Source organism: Sorghum bicolor, chromosome 2 (assembly GCF_000003195.3).
Source record: "Sorghum bicolor cultivar BTx623 chromosome 2, Sorghum_bicolor_NCBIv3, whole genome shotgun sequence".
In the NCBI taxonomy this organism is placed as follows: domain Eukaryota; kingdom Viridiplantae; phylum Streptophyta; class Magnoliopsida; order Poales; family Poaceae; genus Sorghum; species Sorghum bicolor.
Window position 1 is genome coordinate 66,013,994 of NC_012871.2, and position 13,093 is coordinate 66,027,086.

The 13,093-nt window shown below is 43.9% G+C and overlaps 2 protein-coding genes across 3 annotated transcripts; one reads left to right on the plus strand and one right to left on the minus strand.

Annotated features, from left to right (window-relative positions):
- Nucleotides 365–5,637, minus strand: LOC8070906 (DNA-(apurinic or apyrimidinic site) lyase 2). Of its 2 annotated transcripts, XM_002462694.2 has the most exons (10): nucleotides 5,159–5,635; nucleotides 4,614–4,722; nucleotides 4,212–4,448; nucleotides 4,004–4,089; nucleotides 3,756–3,871; nucleotides 3,569–3,649; nucleotides 2,903–3,103; nucleotides 2,651–2,802; nucleotides 1,314–1,999; nucleotides 365–1,160 (listed from the first exon to the last, which is right to left on the minus strand). In XM_002462694.2, exons 1-10 carry the CDS (start codon nucleotides 5,267–5,269, stop codon nucleotides 1,083–1,085), a joined length of 1,857 nt encoding a protein of 618 aa, XP_002462739.1. In that variant the 5' UTR covers nucleotides 5,270–5,635; the 3' UTR covers nucleotides 365–1,082. The 2 variants fall into 2 exon arrangements, with proteins under 2 accessions (XP_002462739.1, XP_021310395.1); XM_021454720.1 differs by lacking the exon at nucleotides 3,569–3,649 and having other exon boundaries at nucleotides 5,159–5,637.
- LOC8070907 lies at nucleotides 9,669–12,299 on the plus strand. The gene has a single exon (XM_002460530.2). The coding sequence runs from the start codon at nucleotides 9,995–9,997 to the stop codon at nucleotides 11,945–11,947; it is 1,953 nt and encodes a 650-aa protein (XP_002460575.1). The 5' UTR covers nucleotides 9,669–9,994; the 3' UTR covers nucleotides 11,948–12,299.

Sequence of the window (13,093 nt, forward strand, 5' to 3'; positions counted from 1 at the left end):
GCCGTTCATCCCATGAACATTCTTTTAGCACGCATCACACACATATATATATATATATATATATATATATATATATATAATACCCCCCAAACACACACACACCACCACCACACACAAAAAAGGATCAAACGTATACATGAAAAGGACAAAAGTCAACCAGAGCTTCCTGCTTCCAATAATTTGAGTTGCACGTATTCAAACCACAACCTGTGCTCCGCGTCCAACTGCTCCCAACGAGATGCACATATGCACACATAGCTTCGTCAATCATGCAAAGGACGTAGCCAGTAGTAGGTTCCTCCGGGTTACACTGTTTCGAGTAATCAAGCTCATCATGCCTTCCACGTGGGCTCGGAAACATAAATAAACGGTATCAATTTCCCAGGAAATTAAGTATAATGGCACATCAACGAGGGAAACAATCTCTTGCCCAGCAAATCCAGGTCAATGTAGGGAGTGAGGCCAGATAACAGTCTAACACAGAAGGACCAGCAAATAGTTTCAGACGGCGGGAAGAAAAATGCTTGGATTCTTTTAGTCAGGTGATGCTAGTCAAGTATCTTTCACTTAAACCCAATTCTCCAGTGGCTTGGGTTAAGTTGTTAACCTGAACATGCTCATCAGTTGGAATTGGAAAGGCATAAGTGGATTCACTCAAAATGGTTGTCCACATAGGCTGAAGGTAGACAATGTGAATTACTGTATAATATATGCCCTATCCCGTCGTTTTGAAAAGGAAGGAAAAAAAAAAACCTACCATGGCATGCCACCTGGTTGAAAAGGAGTATATAAATGACTCTTTTAACGAGTAAATGTTGGAAAGAGATATAGGAGTCAGTCGCTCTCCTGCACAACTGGCACTTCATTTCTGGAGACAGATGGGTGATAATGCCCACATTTGGTTTCCATGGAAAACATTACAGACAGGATTGGTTTCCATATGCTGGGACAAAGTTATGTACCAGACTCACAGGAAGCAAAATATCCTGGGCTCCAAGCTAAAATGGACAGTTAGCACAACATAAAAGCATATGCTGAGTGCTGAAGGAATTCTTTCACCTGGAAGAGGGGGAGGGGGGCAGTCACTGACGTTTCTCTTTAGACTTTCCAGGTGCCCACTGAAAGTGGCCACAATTTGCTTCTGGATTTGATGCAGGTCCCTGATAAAATATAACAAGTGATGGTCACAATAAGATAAAATGCTTTGTATTCTCTACAAGGGCAATTTAAACATTGTTTACAGCCTATTTAACTGTTCAAATGACATGATGATGCAATGTCTACTAAGCAGTAAACTGTGAATACATGTGTACCTGAGCACGAGCACAGACATAGAACAAACGGCCTATATTAGGACCCTTCTTCACAGACCTCGGAATGCATGGTTCACGATGCCCTTTGCAACGCGGTAGTGTCATCTTCATCTTTTGTTGTATTCTCTGCCACTCTAATGCTGCACCATTAGATTTGTCTGCTGAAAGTGAACAGGATGATGCATTTGTATTATCCTGATCTTCGGCTGCTGAAGTTGTGCACTGCATGTTTTCATGTAGACTATCATCGTTTGGAACACATGTTTGATTTGTAAGGTCTACTTTTTCTGCTGGAGTAACTAAGGTACTGGTACTGGTACTGGCATTTACTGTCTTTGACCCTGGTCGTTGAAAAAATGACTTGATTGTTGGTTGAGATGATAAGTTGCTCTTAATTTTCTTTTTTGGCACAAACTTGGTGCTAGACAGTGAAGCTCTCTGGCTGCTATGAGAGATGCCAATTATACATTCATTTGTCAATTGATCTAGATCTGTCCCCTTGCGCATCAAACTAGGAAGGTTACCACCTTTTGCAAACTGAGTTATACCAGTTGTCAGTCCTTCCTTGGCTATAGTTCTATTTTCCATGTTATCACTACAGTAGCTATGGCCTACTATATCTCCGGACTGAATCAAATTTGCAGCATTTTGCAGCTCATAAATTTTCCCTTTATCGAGGAATGATACTGCAAATTGTAACAACACTAGCAGTCAGATTATGCACAATATACTGTAACTAGTACCACTTCATGCAAAGTGTGCCCAAGTATAACCTAGGAGCTACTTGCCATATAAGATCAGATGCCTTACCAACTTATACAAGATATGATGAACTGAATACTAAAGAAAAATCCTACAACACCAAAGAGTAATGCACAGCACAGCAAAACATGCTATATTAAGCATGATTAAACATAGGGTTTATTTTCTGAAATCAACAGTGAACATCAGGAAAATGTGAAAGATAATTTGCACAGATCATTCTGTTGACATAGTCGAGGTATGTGACTAATAAACACAAAGTAAGCCAAGTCCTGAAACAAAGCTATGATCTCCTTCAAACGAAAAATGATGAGGTGCACTTGCCTTAACCGAAAGTTCTATGAAAATAAGTACGGATTTTGCGAGCACATTAACACAACGTGAAAAGAATATTAACAGATAATAAAATGAAGTACTTACATAAGATAGAAAAGTTCCCATGAACATCTACAGCTACTTGCTTTAGCAAAAACAAATTTTACACAGAAACGGGTTTTAGGACATACACATACACAATAAACTGCAAAAGCAAGCTACAATAAAAAAAGAACTACAGAACACTAAAATTCACTCACCAATACTTTGTTGCCGTCCACGGACCTCTGGAAGATATCTTGCAGCTGATGGTGGGATATTATGAACTGGAAGTTCAGGTATTTCTTTCAGTAAAATATAAACTGGAATATGATCAGATCCTTCTAGCTTATTACTTCTTCCCCCTTTCCACCTGTAGAGAATGGAAAGAGTATATCATTCTAATGTAACACTGCAAATCATGTAACATTATCCACTTTATTTCAGAGAAACTGAAATTCACTATTCTTTACTTTGACAAATTTTCAGAATTCCCTCTTTTGAAATGATTCATTATCTCACATTCTTCTACATGGCAACAAAAAATGTTATGGTACTCCACAGAATCACAGTGATGGAGACAGGAACCGGAAATGAGAATGTGGTCGATTCTAGAACCATAGTTATATTCTTCAGCACCAATTTTCTGATTAAAACAAGTATATGCTCCTGTCCTGCACAAAAGAAACACATCAGAATATGGGTTAGCAAGTAATTTGGGATGGGTTTATTTATAAGCCCGTTTGTTTGGCTTTTCAGAAACGACTTCTGCATAAAGCAGTGAAAATCAATTAGACATTTTTTTAAAAAATAATTTTCAAAAGCCGGCTATTTACTTGAAAAGCAAGCAGTTTTCAAAACTAGTTCCTCATAAACAATCTTTTTTTTATAGCTTTTGTAAGAAGGAAGTTTTTTCCAGCTTAAAGCAAAAGCCAGTCAACCATGGAGAATGAAACTAGATTAAACTCAACTCATTGTTACAACTTAGTGCTTATTAAGAGGGTTCTATCTGACCAGGGTGATGGTATCTGCTTTTCAGTAAATATGAACAGCTTTTAATAATAAATCATGCGCGCAAGCAGTTGGGGTAGCTCAGTAAAGTATGTAAACGTGAATGATTTATGGGGGCATTCCAGTACCTTTCAGGGTGTTTTGATCTAAAAGCATCAAAAAAGGGACCTCCATGTTCTCTCAGCATGGATCTCATCCATACTCGGAACCTTTAATTAGAAAATTGATAATGAAAATGTATTGTTATTTTCTGATGCTTCATAATTGGAAGCATAGCAAAAATATATATATACAATAGAATAAAGAAAAGCTTACATTTGCTTCTCGAAGCCAGGTGGCGCGTCACACCTATCTATAGAAGCAGGAGCAATATTCAAATCACCAACAACAAAGACTCTCTTTCCAAGAGCCAATAGATGTTCCCATCTTTTCTAAGAGGTATTGAAAGAAATAAGCAAGTATAAGAAGCATAAATAGGTAAGCAATAAACATTGGTGAGATAGAAGTGTTGGTGAAATATTCATCATGAAAGATACTTATTGGCAGAGATGCACATAAAGTACCTGCAGTATCTTATAAAAGAGTAGCTTAAAACGAACCCGCTCTTTATCATCTTCTTCAACAGCTGGGCCATATATGTTGAAAAGAACTAAACAAGTGGAGAGGCATTATCATTATTACATACAAAACAAAAATCCAATATGCAATAAAAAAGCTTGAAAAAATGCAGACAGTTATGTTATGTTCCTATCGAGGGAACAAGCTACTTACCAAAGTGTCCATGATCAGTGATGATGCACCGCCCCTCATTGTCAACCCTTAGGAGGTCCTCTCTTGTGATTTCACCAAGACCCTCCTCCTCGACAGGCATTGCAATAATGAAATCCCCAACAGTTTCACTATTTTTTGCATAGTCCTGAAGTCCAGTAAAGCCTTCTTCAGCTGCTACCGGCAAAGCAACCTCCTGGCTGGAAAATGATGATGTTACTCGGCAAAATGTTGCAACACCTACAAAGGATTCAAGCACAGTAACTGACTGAGAACGTGGTGCGATCAAAGTAATGCTGAACCCAGAGAACATCTCCAACCAGGCAAGCAACTATGCATCAGTATATCAAATAAATCAACATATTGTAATTACTGATTGTGACGCCATGACAAAAAACAACATACCAGAGTATGCTCCACGGCCTTTTGAAGAGCGATTGCATGAAACAAAGGCCTCATATCCTTCAGCCATGATGACATCCGCAGATAGGTCCTGCCTTGACAATTTGGTCTCCTACAATACAGCAGGCATTGATGCAGTTACCTCGAATAAATCAGTACTACATCGCAAGCCTAACACCACCTCGCTCAGTTTTACTCTTTGCATTAGATAGAATAAACAACGAATTGCATTGCATCTCACCACAGACACAATTGTTTGATTACTAAACTAGATACAAGATATTCTCTTTATTCTTCTTCTTCTTTAGAATGTAAACTAGCAGGACCCGCAGATACATTCTCTTTTTCCTTGAAATGAAGTGTCAGTCGCGGTAAGCTTGAAACTTCGTCTGTTTGCATTGCGTCCAACATCAGTGAAATTTCCGCGTTTCAAGTGGAGTCCGAGTCCAACAGTGAGTGATAAGCACAGGCAGGTAAGCACTACTGAGCTAGGGTTTTGACACATGGGGGTTCAGTTTAGTGAGTGTGAAATCAGCAATTGACCGGACCTGGAAGCAGATGATGTCGGCGTCGAGGGCGTCGAGGAGGCGGCGGAGCGAGCCGTGCTGCGCCACCCGCGGCCGCAGCCCGTTCACGTTGTACGTCACTATCTTCACCATCTCCCGGCGGTACCACGAGGCGTGTCACCCCCGGCACGCGAGGATTCGAAGGGGAAACGTTTCGCTCTTTCTCGCAAGCTGGGCGGGGACGAAGAGGCCGACGGCCGGTGCTGCCCGCGGCGGCGGCGGCGGCGGGAAGCCGGGAACTGTGCAGGTTGATCCTAGAGTGGTGGTATTCCGGTCCCGACCCGAACCGGCGGTGGCTCTAGGCAGCCGTCCGATGGTAGCGGTGGGGCTGAGATCTCGGGGGTAAAAACCAAACACCCCAAAACTAGAAATTTGCATCGCATATTTCCGAGTACAAACACACAGATACACCAGCTGTCAGCTGATGATGAGTAGTACTCCATCACACTTCCGACTTCTGTGCAGGCTGATCCGACTTCTGTGTCGGCAATTACACACTTCTGTACCTCATCCTGATGTCGTCCATTGCCTCGCGAGTCGCGAGATTTTGCTTGTTTTACTACCTGTTGAATCTTGTTTATTACTGATGATACCGTAGGAGTACTGGCTACTGATCTTTTTTCCTCGCTCGCACAGTTTGCTGAAAACGCTGTCTACCACTTGGTGCCAGTGCCTGTCCAACTGAAAACTGTCTCTCGGTTTCTCCTCTCCCCAAATACTAATCCCAGTTGGGATTATCCCCTTGCTCAACCAGTCGACCTGTCATTACTATAGCCCACTCCTTCACCAAGTTGGGATTATCTCCATGGTTTGCAGCTGCAGCCTCACAGACGGGCAGCAAACTGCAGCGAGCGGCTGCTGTACAGTACATGCAACTGGTGCAATCGAAAACGACGTGTATGCAATCGCGGCGCACAATAGCTAGCGCCCTGGCGTCTCCACCTCGCTGGTCGCACTCGCACTTTTCCCCGACTCCCCGTTGCCCGTCTATATGTCAAGGACTCGGTTGGCTGTGCCGTTGCTGGACCGTTGCTGGAGTGCTGTACAAGTGTAGAACCAATCAACTACTGCTACTCAACTGCTCGGTTGATCGCACGCGCTCGGTCATTGGCAATTTGCCACGCGCGACCTTGAACGGGACAACCCCTCTCTCTCCTCGTCCCGTCCCGTCGTCGTCCTCGCATCCGCATCACGGACAAGCCCACTCCTTGCTCGCATTGACCGGGCCGGCATGGCCACGCGTTCCACTCCCATCCATTATCCATTCCTCGTTGTTGGATTGGAAAAGAAAAAAGGGCAAAGGAAGAAGAAAAACAAAGAGGAAACGCGCGTGACAGCGCACAACGCCGGGGTTGTGTGTATATATATATATATATTTAAACAGATGGTAGTAAGCGATTGCTGATCCGCTCGATCGCCGCTCTCCTTACCGCGATCGTTGGGCCGCACGAAGAAACTGTGAGGTCTAGTAGAGCTACTGCTCGCATTTAACAACTGTTTCGGCACATGGTATGGTAAGCACTAAGCGGCGGCAGCAGCTGAACTGTACAGTACGGAGTACGCGTCTAGCCGTGTGGGATCTGAAACGTGGCTGCAATATAATTTGCTAGCCTCTGACTATCTTTTTAGATAAATGAAAAACATCATCCGGATTTATCTCCTTAAGAGGGACCAAATCACACTTAGAGCAACTCCAACAACTTGAGTATTCATGTTATGAATGCTATTTTAAAATTTGTATAACAAAAAATAGACTTCAACAAATGTGTTATTTGATTTTGTAAAATAGAAAGTTGATTATCTCTTAATTTTCGGTGGCAGTAGTTGATTGGTTTTACAACTTTGCCAACCCCTGGCACTAGCTATCTGATTTTGTAAAATAGCAAGACTACTGTGGATTACTTCTTTTTTAAGAAACTTTCTATTTTACAAAATAGTTAAACAATAAAATTTAGCTAGGTTCTTAGAATTACTCTAAGACTCATTCCTTTGGGGCAGTTTGACACTAGGATACATTCCTGCTGAAATCTTACACAAATAAACTAACGATTCCGGTGATTAGGGGCAAACAAATGAGCCTTTTTTTATTCGCTTGAGGCCTTGTTTAGATGTGAAATTTTTTTGGATTTTGCTACTGTAGCACTTTTGTTTGTTTATGGTAAATATTGTCCAATCATAAACTACCTAAGGTCAAAATATTCGTCTCGCGATTTACAAGCAAACTGTGTAATTAGTTTTAGTTTTAGTTTTCGTCTATATTTAATACTTTTATATGCCGCTAGATTCGTTATGACAGGTAATCTTAAAAACTTTTTGAATTTTTAGGTGAACTAAACAAGGCCTGAATTTATCAACCGTGCTTTTTCGGCGAAGAAACTATATGCTCACAACAAACCATTATTAGCATCAGTCAAATTTCAGTTTGCATTCTGTTTGGCGGCAACCGCCGTTGTGTGAGGTTTTCTGTTTTCTCCGCCTCCTGTGGCCAGGTGATCTGGCGCCGCTAAACGCGACATCTTCCTTCTCGCGTCCCGATGAGATTGGTGGACAACGACAACGGGATGCTGTTTGTCGACTCCTGAGCTTATGCGGCCGCTGAACGTGCCAAGACAACAAAGGTGGCATCTTGTGGTGTCCATCCGTGGTGCGTGGTTTCGTTTATGCACTGCTCTGTTTCCACTTGTCTATAGCTAGCTGCACCTTACTACTTACTCATTCCATCCCAAATTATAAGTCATTCCAAGAATCTTAAAAAGTCAAACTTTTCTAAGTTTGACTAAATTTATATTGTAAAATAATAATTATTATGATACTAACTAAATATTATTAGATTCTTTCTTAATTATATTTTTATAGTATACTCACTTTATGTTACAAATCTTAGTATTTTTCTCTATAATTTTGGTCAAACGTGAAAATACTTCGACTCACCAAGATTATTGGAATGACTTAAAATTTGGGATGGAGGGAGTACTTTCCATTTCGTCGATATTATGAAACCTTTTCATATCTTTTCAACAAAGATAACCTTTTATACCAATGTTATCTCCGGTCAATAATAATTACGTATACATCTAGCTTTGCAGGATCTTGGTCTGTTATATGTATCATTGAACACTAATTTCTTATAAAATACACTTCTTTAAAGCCTCCAATTATAAGACATTTTGGAAGTATTTTGTATACATATACACATGCACATATAATTTCCACGTTTAACCACAATTTTATCCTAAATGGCATGTTTTCTGATAGGAAGATATGACTCTTTTCACATAAGATAGTATTACATTTTTATAGATATTATTATTATTATTACTATTACTATTATTATTATTATTATTATTATTATTATTATTATCATTATCATTACTACTACTACTACTACTACTACTACTACTACTACTACTACTACTACTACTACTACTACTACTACTACTACTTTGGACAGACATGTACCTAGTGTATTTGTGATTGGAGAAAATAAATGACCCTTTTTTGTGGGCAGAAAATAAATGATTGTATTCTGTGTTTTTGTAAAGCTTTTTACGACAAAGGACATTGATTCCTCCAATTGAGATTATTTCAAGGCATAAATGGGATTGCTTCACCTGAATGGCTAATATTAAATGCCACATATAATTCTGACAATTCATTAGTTGTAACCACTCAACGTACTCTATAAAAGTGTAATACTATCTTATGTGAAATAAAAGCAGCATGAAGAAAAGTAGGTGTATTTAATTTAGTTCTGTCTACAATATATATATATATATATATATATATATATATATATATATATATATATATATATATATATATATATATATATAAAGTTTGCAATCTACATTGAATAATTAGTCAGATCGAAACTTGGTATCAGAAATGATTGATATGAAAAATCAGATTTAGTGACTGCAGCCGGATCCGAAAGCATTGCAATATCAGTGATGGATCAAAATCTAGGCAGGCAAGGCAACAAATGCTCGGCGTTTCCATCACCGAAAGGTGCACAGCATGAACTCGTTAACTACAATCACCAGACGCATTAAACTCTCTGCAAGCAGCATATGTACTATGTATCCGAACCACAATTGCAATTGCAATTGCAACCCGGTCTGCCTAATCTGCCTGCTGCAAACGTGCAATTGTATCCCCCATTATCCAGGGGCCACGCCACGGGGCAGGAGCAGGACAGGACGGCTCCATCCACGTGGGCACGGCACCAAACAATCAGCCCGGCACGTCGCCCGCTAGCTAGCCAGAGTGCCAGACCCAGCCACAGGCCACAGCCTCCAACTCCAACTACAGCTAGGCAGGCAAGGGCCAACCACCCCGAACCGATCGGTGGATTCCGATTCCAATCCCTCGGCGCTGCATTTGACCCCGCAGCGGCACCGCCCAGCGAGAACCCGCAAAATCGACGCGAATATAGCGCAGGCAGGCAGGCACCGGCACCGTGCCGAGCCGAGCCGAGACGCGACGCGACGGGCGTTGCTGCCGTCCCGTGGTCTCCGCGGCCTGCAGCCAGCTCACGCACGCGCGCGCGCGCCCAACACGGCCGTCGCCCAAAAAAACCAAAAACCATGCCAAATTAACTCCCTGCCACCACCACCCCCCGTTCACCTCCTCTTCCTCCTCCTCCTCCAATTCTCCCCCCAATTCCCACCCTGCGGAGGAGGCAGGGAGGAAGGCCGGACCGAACAGCCCGCCCACCGCCGCCTGCGGGATAGGGGACAGGGCCTGGGCCCGGCCGCCATTCGGTTGGTTGCTTCACCGCGCCGCCGCGGCGAGGGGGGGCGTCGTCGGCCGGGATAGATGGACGACCTCAAGCAGATCCTGGCGCGGCCGATCCAGCTCGCCGAGCAGGTAATAAAGTGGTCCGATGAGGCCTACACGTTCCGGCAGGAGTGCATGGAGCTCAAGGCCAAGGTCGAGCGCCTCGCCGGGCTGCTCCGCCAGGCCGCGCGCGCCGACCTCTACGAGCGCCCCGCGCGCCGCATCTTCGACGACACCGAGAAGGCGCTCGACAAGGCGCTGGCCCTCGTCGACAAGTGCCGCGCCCACGGCCTCGTCCGCCGCGTCTTCACCATCATCCCCGCGGGCTCCTTCAAGAAGATGACCAACCAGCTCGACAACTCTGTCGGCGACCTCTCCTGGCTCCTCCGCGTCTCCTCGTCGGCCAACGACGACGACGACTTCGACGCCCACATCGGACTCCCGCCCATCGCGCAGAACGAGCCCATCCTCTTCCTCATCTGGGAGCAGATCGCCGTGCTCTACACCGGCAACCTCGAGGCCCGCGCTGACGCCGCCGCCAGCCTCGTCTCGCTGGCGCGCGACAATGACAGGTACTCCAAGCTCATCATAGAGGAGGACGGTGTGCCGCCGCTGCTCAAGCTCGTCAAGGAGGGGCATCTCGAGGGGCAGGAGAACTGCGCGCTCGCCATCGGCCTCCTGGGCCGCGATCCGGAGTGCGTCGAGCAGATGGTCCAGGCCGGGGTGTGCCTGGCCTTCGCCAAGGTGCTCAAGGAGGGCCCCATGAAGGTGCAGGCCATGGTGGCCTGGGCCGTCTCGGAGCTCGCTGCCAACCACCCCAAGTCCCAGGACGCCTTCGCGCAGCACAACGTGATCCGGCTGCTCGTCGGCCACATCGCTTTCGAGACGGTGCAGGAGCACTCCAAGTACGCCATCACGTCCAAGATGTCAATACATTCCGTGCTAATGGACAAAAAGAACAGCACCGGCTCTGCAGTTCAGCCGGACTTATTGGATGCAGGGGAGCATGGCGGCATGAGGTATCCGGCTGGACACGCTTCCCAGAGCAAGAATGAGATCCACAGTTTGGTGCAGTCCACCATGGCTTCCAAGTCTACTGGAGGCAGTGGTAAGCACAACATATCCGGCAGTGGTAAGCACAACATATCCAGTAATGGTGGTGGTGTCGTGGCAACGAAGCAGCACAATGCGTCATTGTCAGGAACGAGTACAAGGGGCAGGGAGTTCGAGGACCCTGAGACAAAGGCATACATGAAGGCCAATGCAGCTAAGGCGTTGTGGCAGCTTGCCAAGGGAAATGCAGCTATTTGTAAGAGCATCACAGAGTCAAGGGCTCTGCTCTGCTTTGCTGTTCTTCTCGAGAAAGGTGAAGGTGACGTGCAATATAATTCTGCAATGGCTCTCATGGAGATCTGCTGTGTGGCCGAGCAGAATTCCGACCTACGGCGATCAGCATTCAAGCCAACTTCTCCTGCTGCCCGGGCTGTTGTTGACCAGCTCCTGCGTGTTGTTGAGAAGGCTGAGTATGATGATCTCCTAATTCCCTGCATTATCTCACTAGGTTGCTTGTCCAGAACCTTCCGTGCTACAGAGACTCGGATTATTGGGCCATTGGTGAAGCTTCTTGATGAGAGGGAAGCAGATGTCTCTCGAGAGGCAGCAATTGCCCTGACCAAGTTTGCGTGCACGGATAATTACCTGCACGTTGACCATTCTAAAGCAATCATCAGTGCAGGCGGAGCTAAGCATCTAGTTCAGCTTGTGTATTTCAGTGAGCAGGTGGTTCAGATTGCATCACTCACCCTTGTATGCTACATTGCACACAATGTCCCAGACAGCGAAGAGTTGGCACAAGCAGAAATCCTCACAGTGCTCGAATGGGCTTCCAAACAAGCTTACATGATGCAAGACCCAGTAATAGACAACTTGTTGCCTGAAGCAAAGATCAGATTGGAACTGTATCAATCCAGAGGTGCAAAAGGCTATCATTAGATTACCTGCTGTGGAAAGGCATGAATGAGGAATTTTAAGGTGTTCTTCTTTGGATTGGCCAAGTACTGTATATACATCCAACGGCTTCTATCTATAGTCTGGCTAAACCTTTTTTCATTCCCGGCATGGCAAAAGTTGTTGAAGCTACACCTCTGGTTGGGTTCTCGATACAGGGAAGTAAGTTTTGTTTGTAGGCTTGGATGTTCAGAACTCCAATTCCTCTTGTTGGTGGTATAGTTTTTGGGAGATTAGCATCTTGTACTCTCTTTGGCCTAATGATGTATCGTGTATATTACATTTCACTCATCAATCTGAAAAAATTTCTTAAATCCAAGACCATAATATTATTTTCGTGCACTTGACCCCATGGTTTTCTTTGACTCTTTCTTGTAGGTATCATTTGAATTCAGAAATTTGCTAATTTTGTTTATGTTCACTTGTTGACTATGCACCCCATTCCTTTATGTTTCATATTCAGTTGGAGGTCGTGATCTTCACATTGTTGACTCATCCATCAGAGAAGTTTTCTTATATAACTGAGTGTAAATTTTTCTTTGCATCTGACCTCATGCTCGCTTGACTGTTTCTTGTAAGTAGCATCTGAAAAGAAGGTTGCAGTTTTGTTCTGCCGTTCAGTTGTTGACAATGTGCCTCATTCCTTTATGCTTAAGGTGTAATACGAGGTTCTAGTCGTGTCTGTTGTCTCTAGTCAACAGTATACTTTACCACATGTTCAGTTTTCCAACTGCCAGTCTGGGGTGATGAAACTGAACAGTTGAAAATGTCATTTGTCAAAAATGTGAGAAGTCTAGCGTTTTCTGGTTCTTGCCATCTAGGTCACTCCATACCCAGTACAAGAACGGTAATTTTGTTTCAAAACCTTCATGTAAGATTGGCATGTGATATATGCCTAGTATTTTACTACCTTTAAGGTGCCCCATTGTTCAGTCCAAACCGAAAAAGGAATGGTCAGTTTCTTGTTATGTGCTGTGACCTTTTGATCAATTATCACTGACAAAAAGTTCTCAGCAAGGACCAGCTGATCTTTTGTAGTAACTTTCTGTTTCCCTATGATTGGTGCATCGTTCCAAGATAGCTTGAACTTTTTCGTGCATGAAACATGTTCAGGTATTTCTCCTTTTCCGT

What these genes read in the sequence shown, in the direction of transcription:
- LOC8070906 (XM_002462694.2), bottom strand. Translation starts at nt 5,269, where the DNA reads ATGGTGAAGATAGTGACGTACAACGTGAACGGGCTGCGGCCGCGGGTG. An exon ending in TCTTTTATAAGATACTGCAG is followed by an intron (nt 3,872 to 4,003) that starts GTACTTTATGTG and finishes AATACCTCTTAG; the next exon opens with AAAAGATGGGAACATCTATT. An exon ending in TGGACGGCAACAAAGTATTG is followed by an intron (nt 2,000 to 2,650) that starts GTGAGTGAATTT and finishes TACAATTTGCAG; the next exon opens with TATCATTCCTCGATAAAGGG.
- LOC8070907 (XM_002460530.2), top strand. Translation starts at nt 9,995, where the DNA reads ATGGACGACCTCAAGCAGATCCTGGCGCGGCCGATCCAGCTCGCCGAG.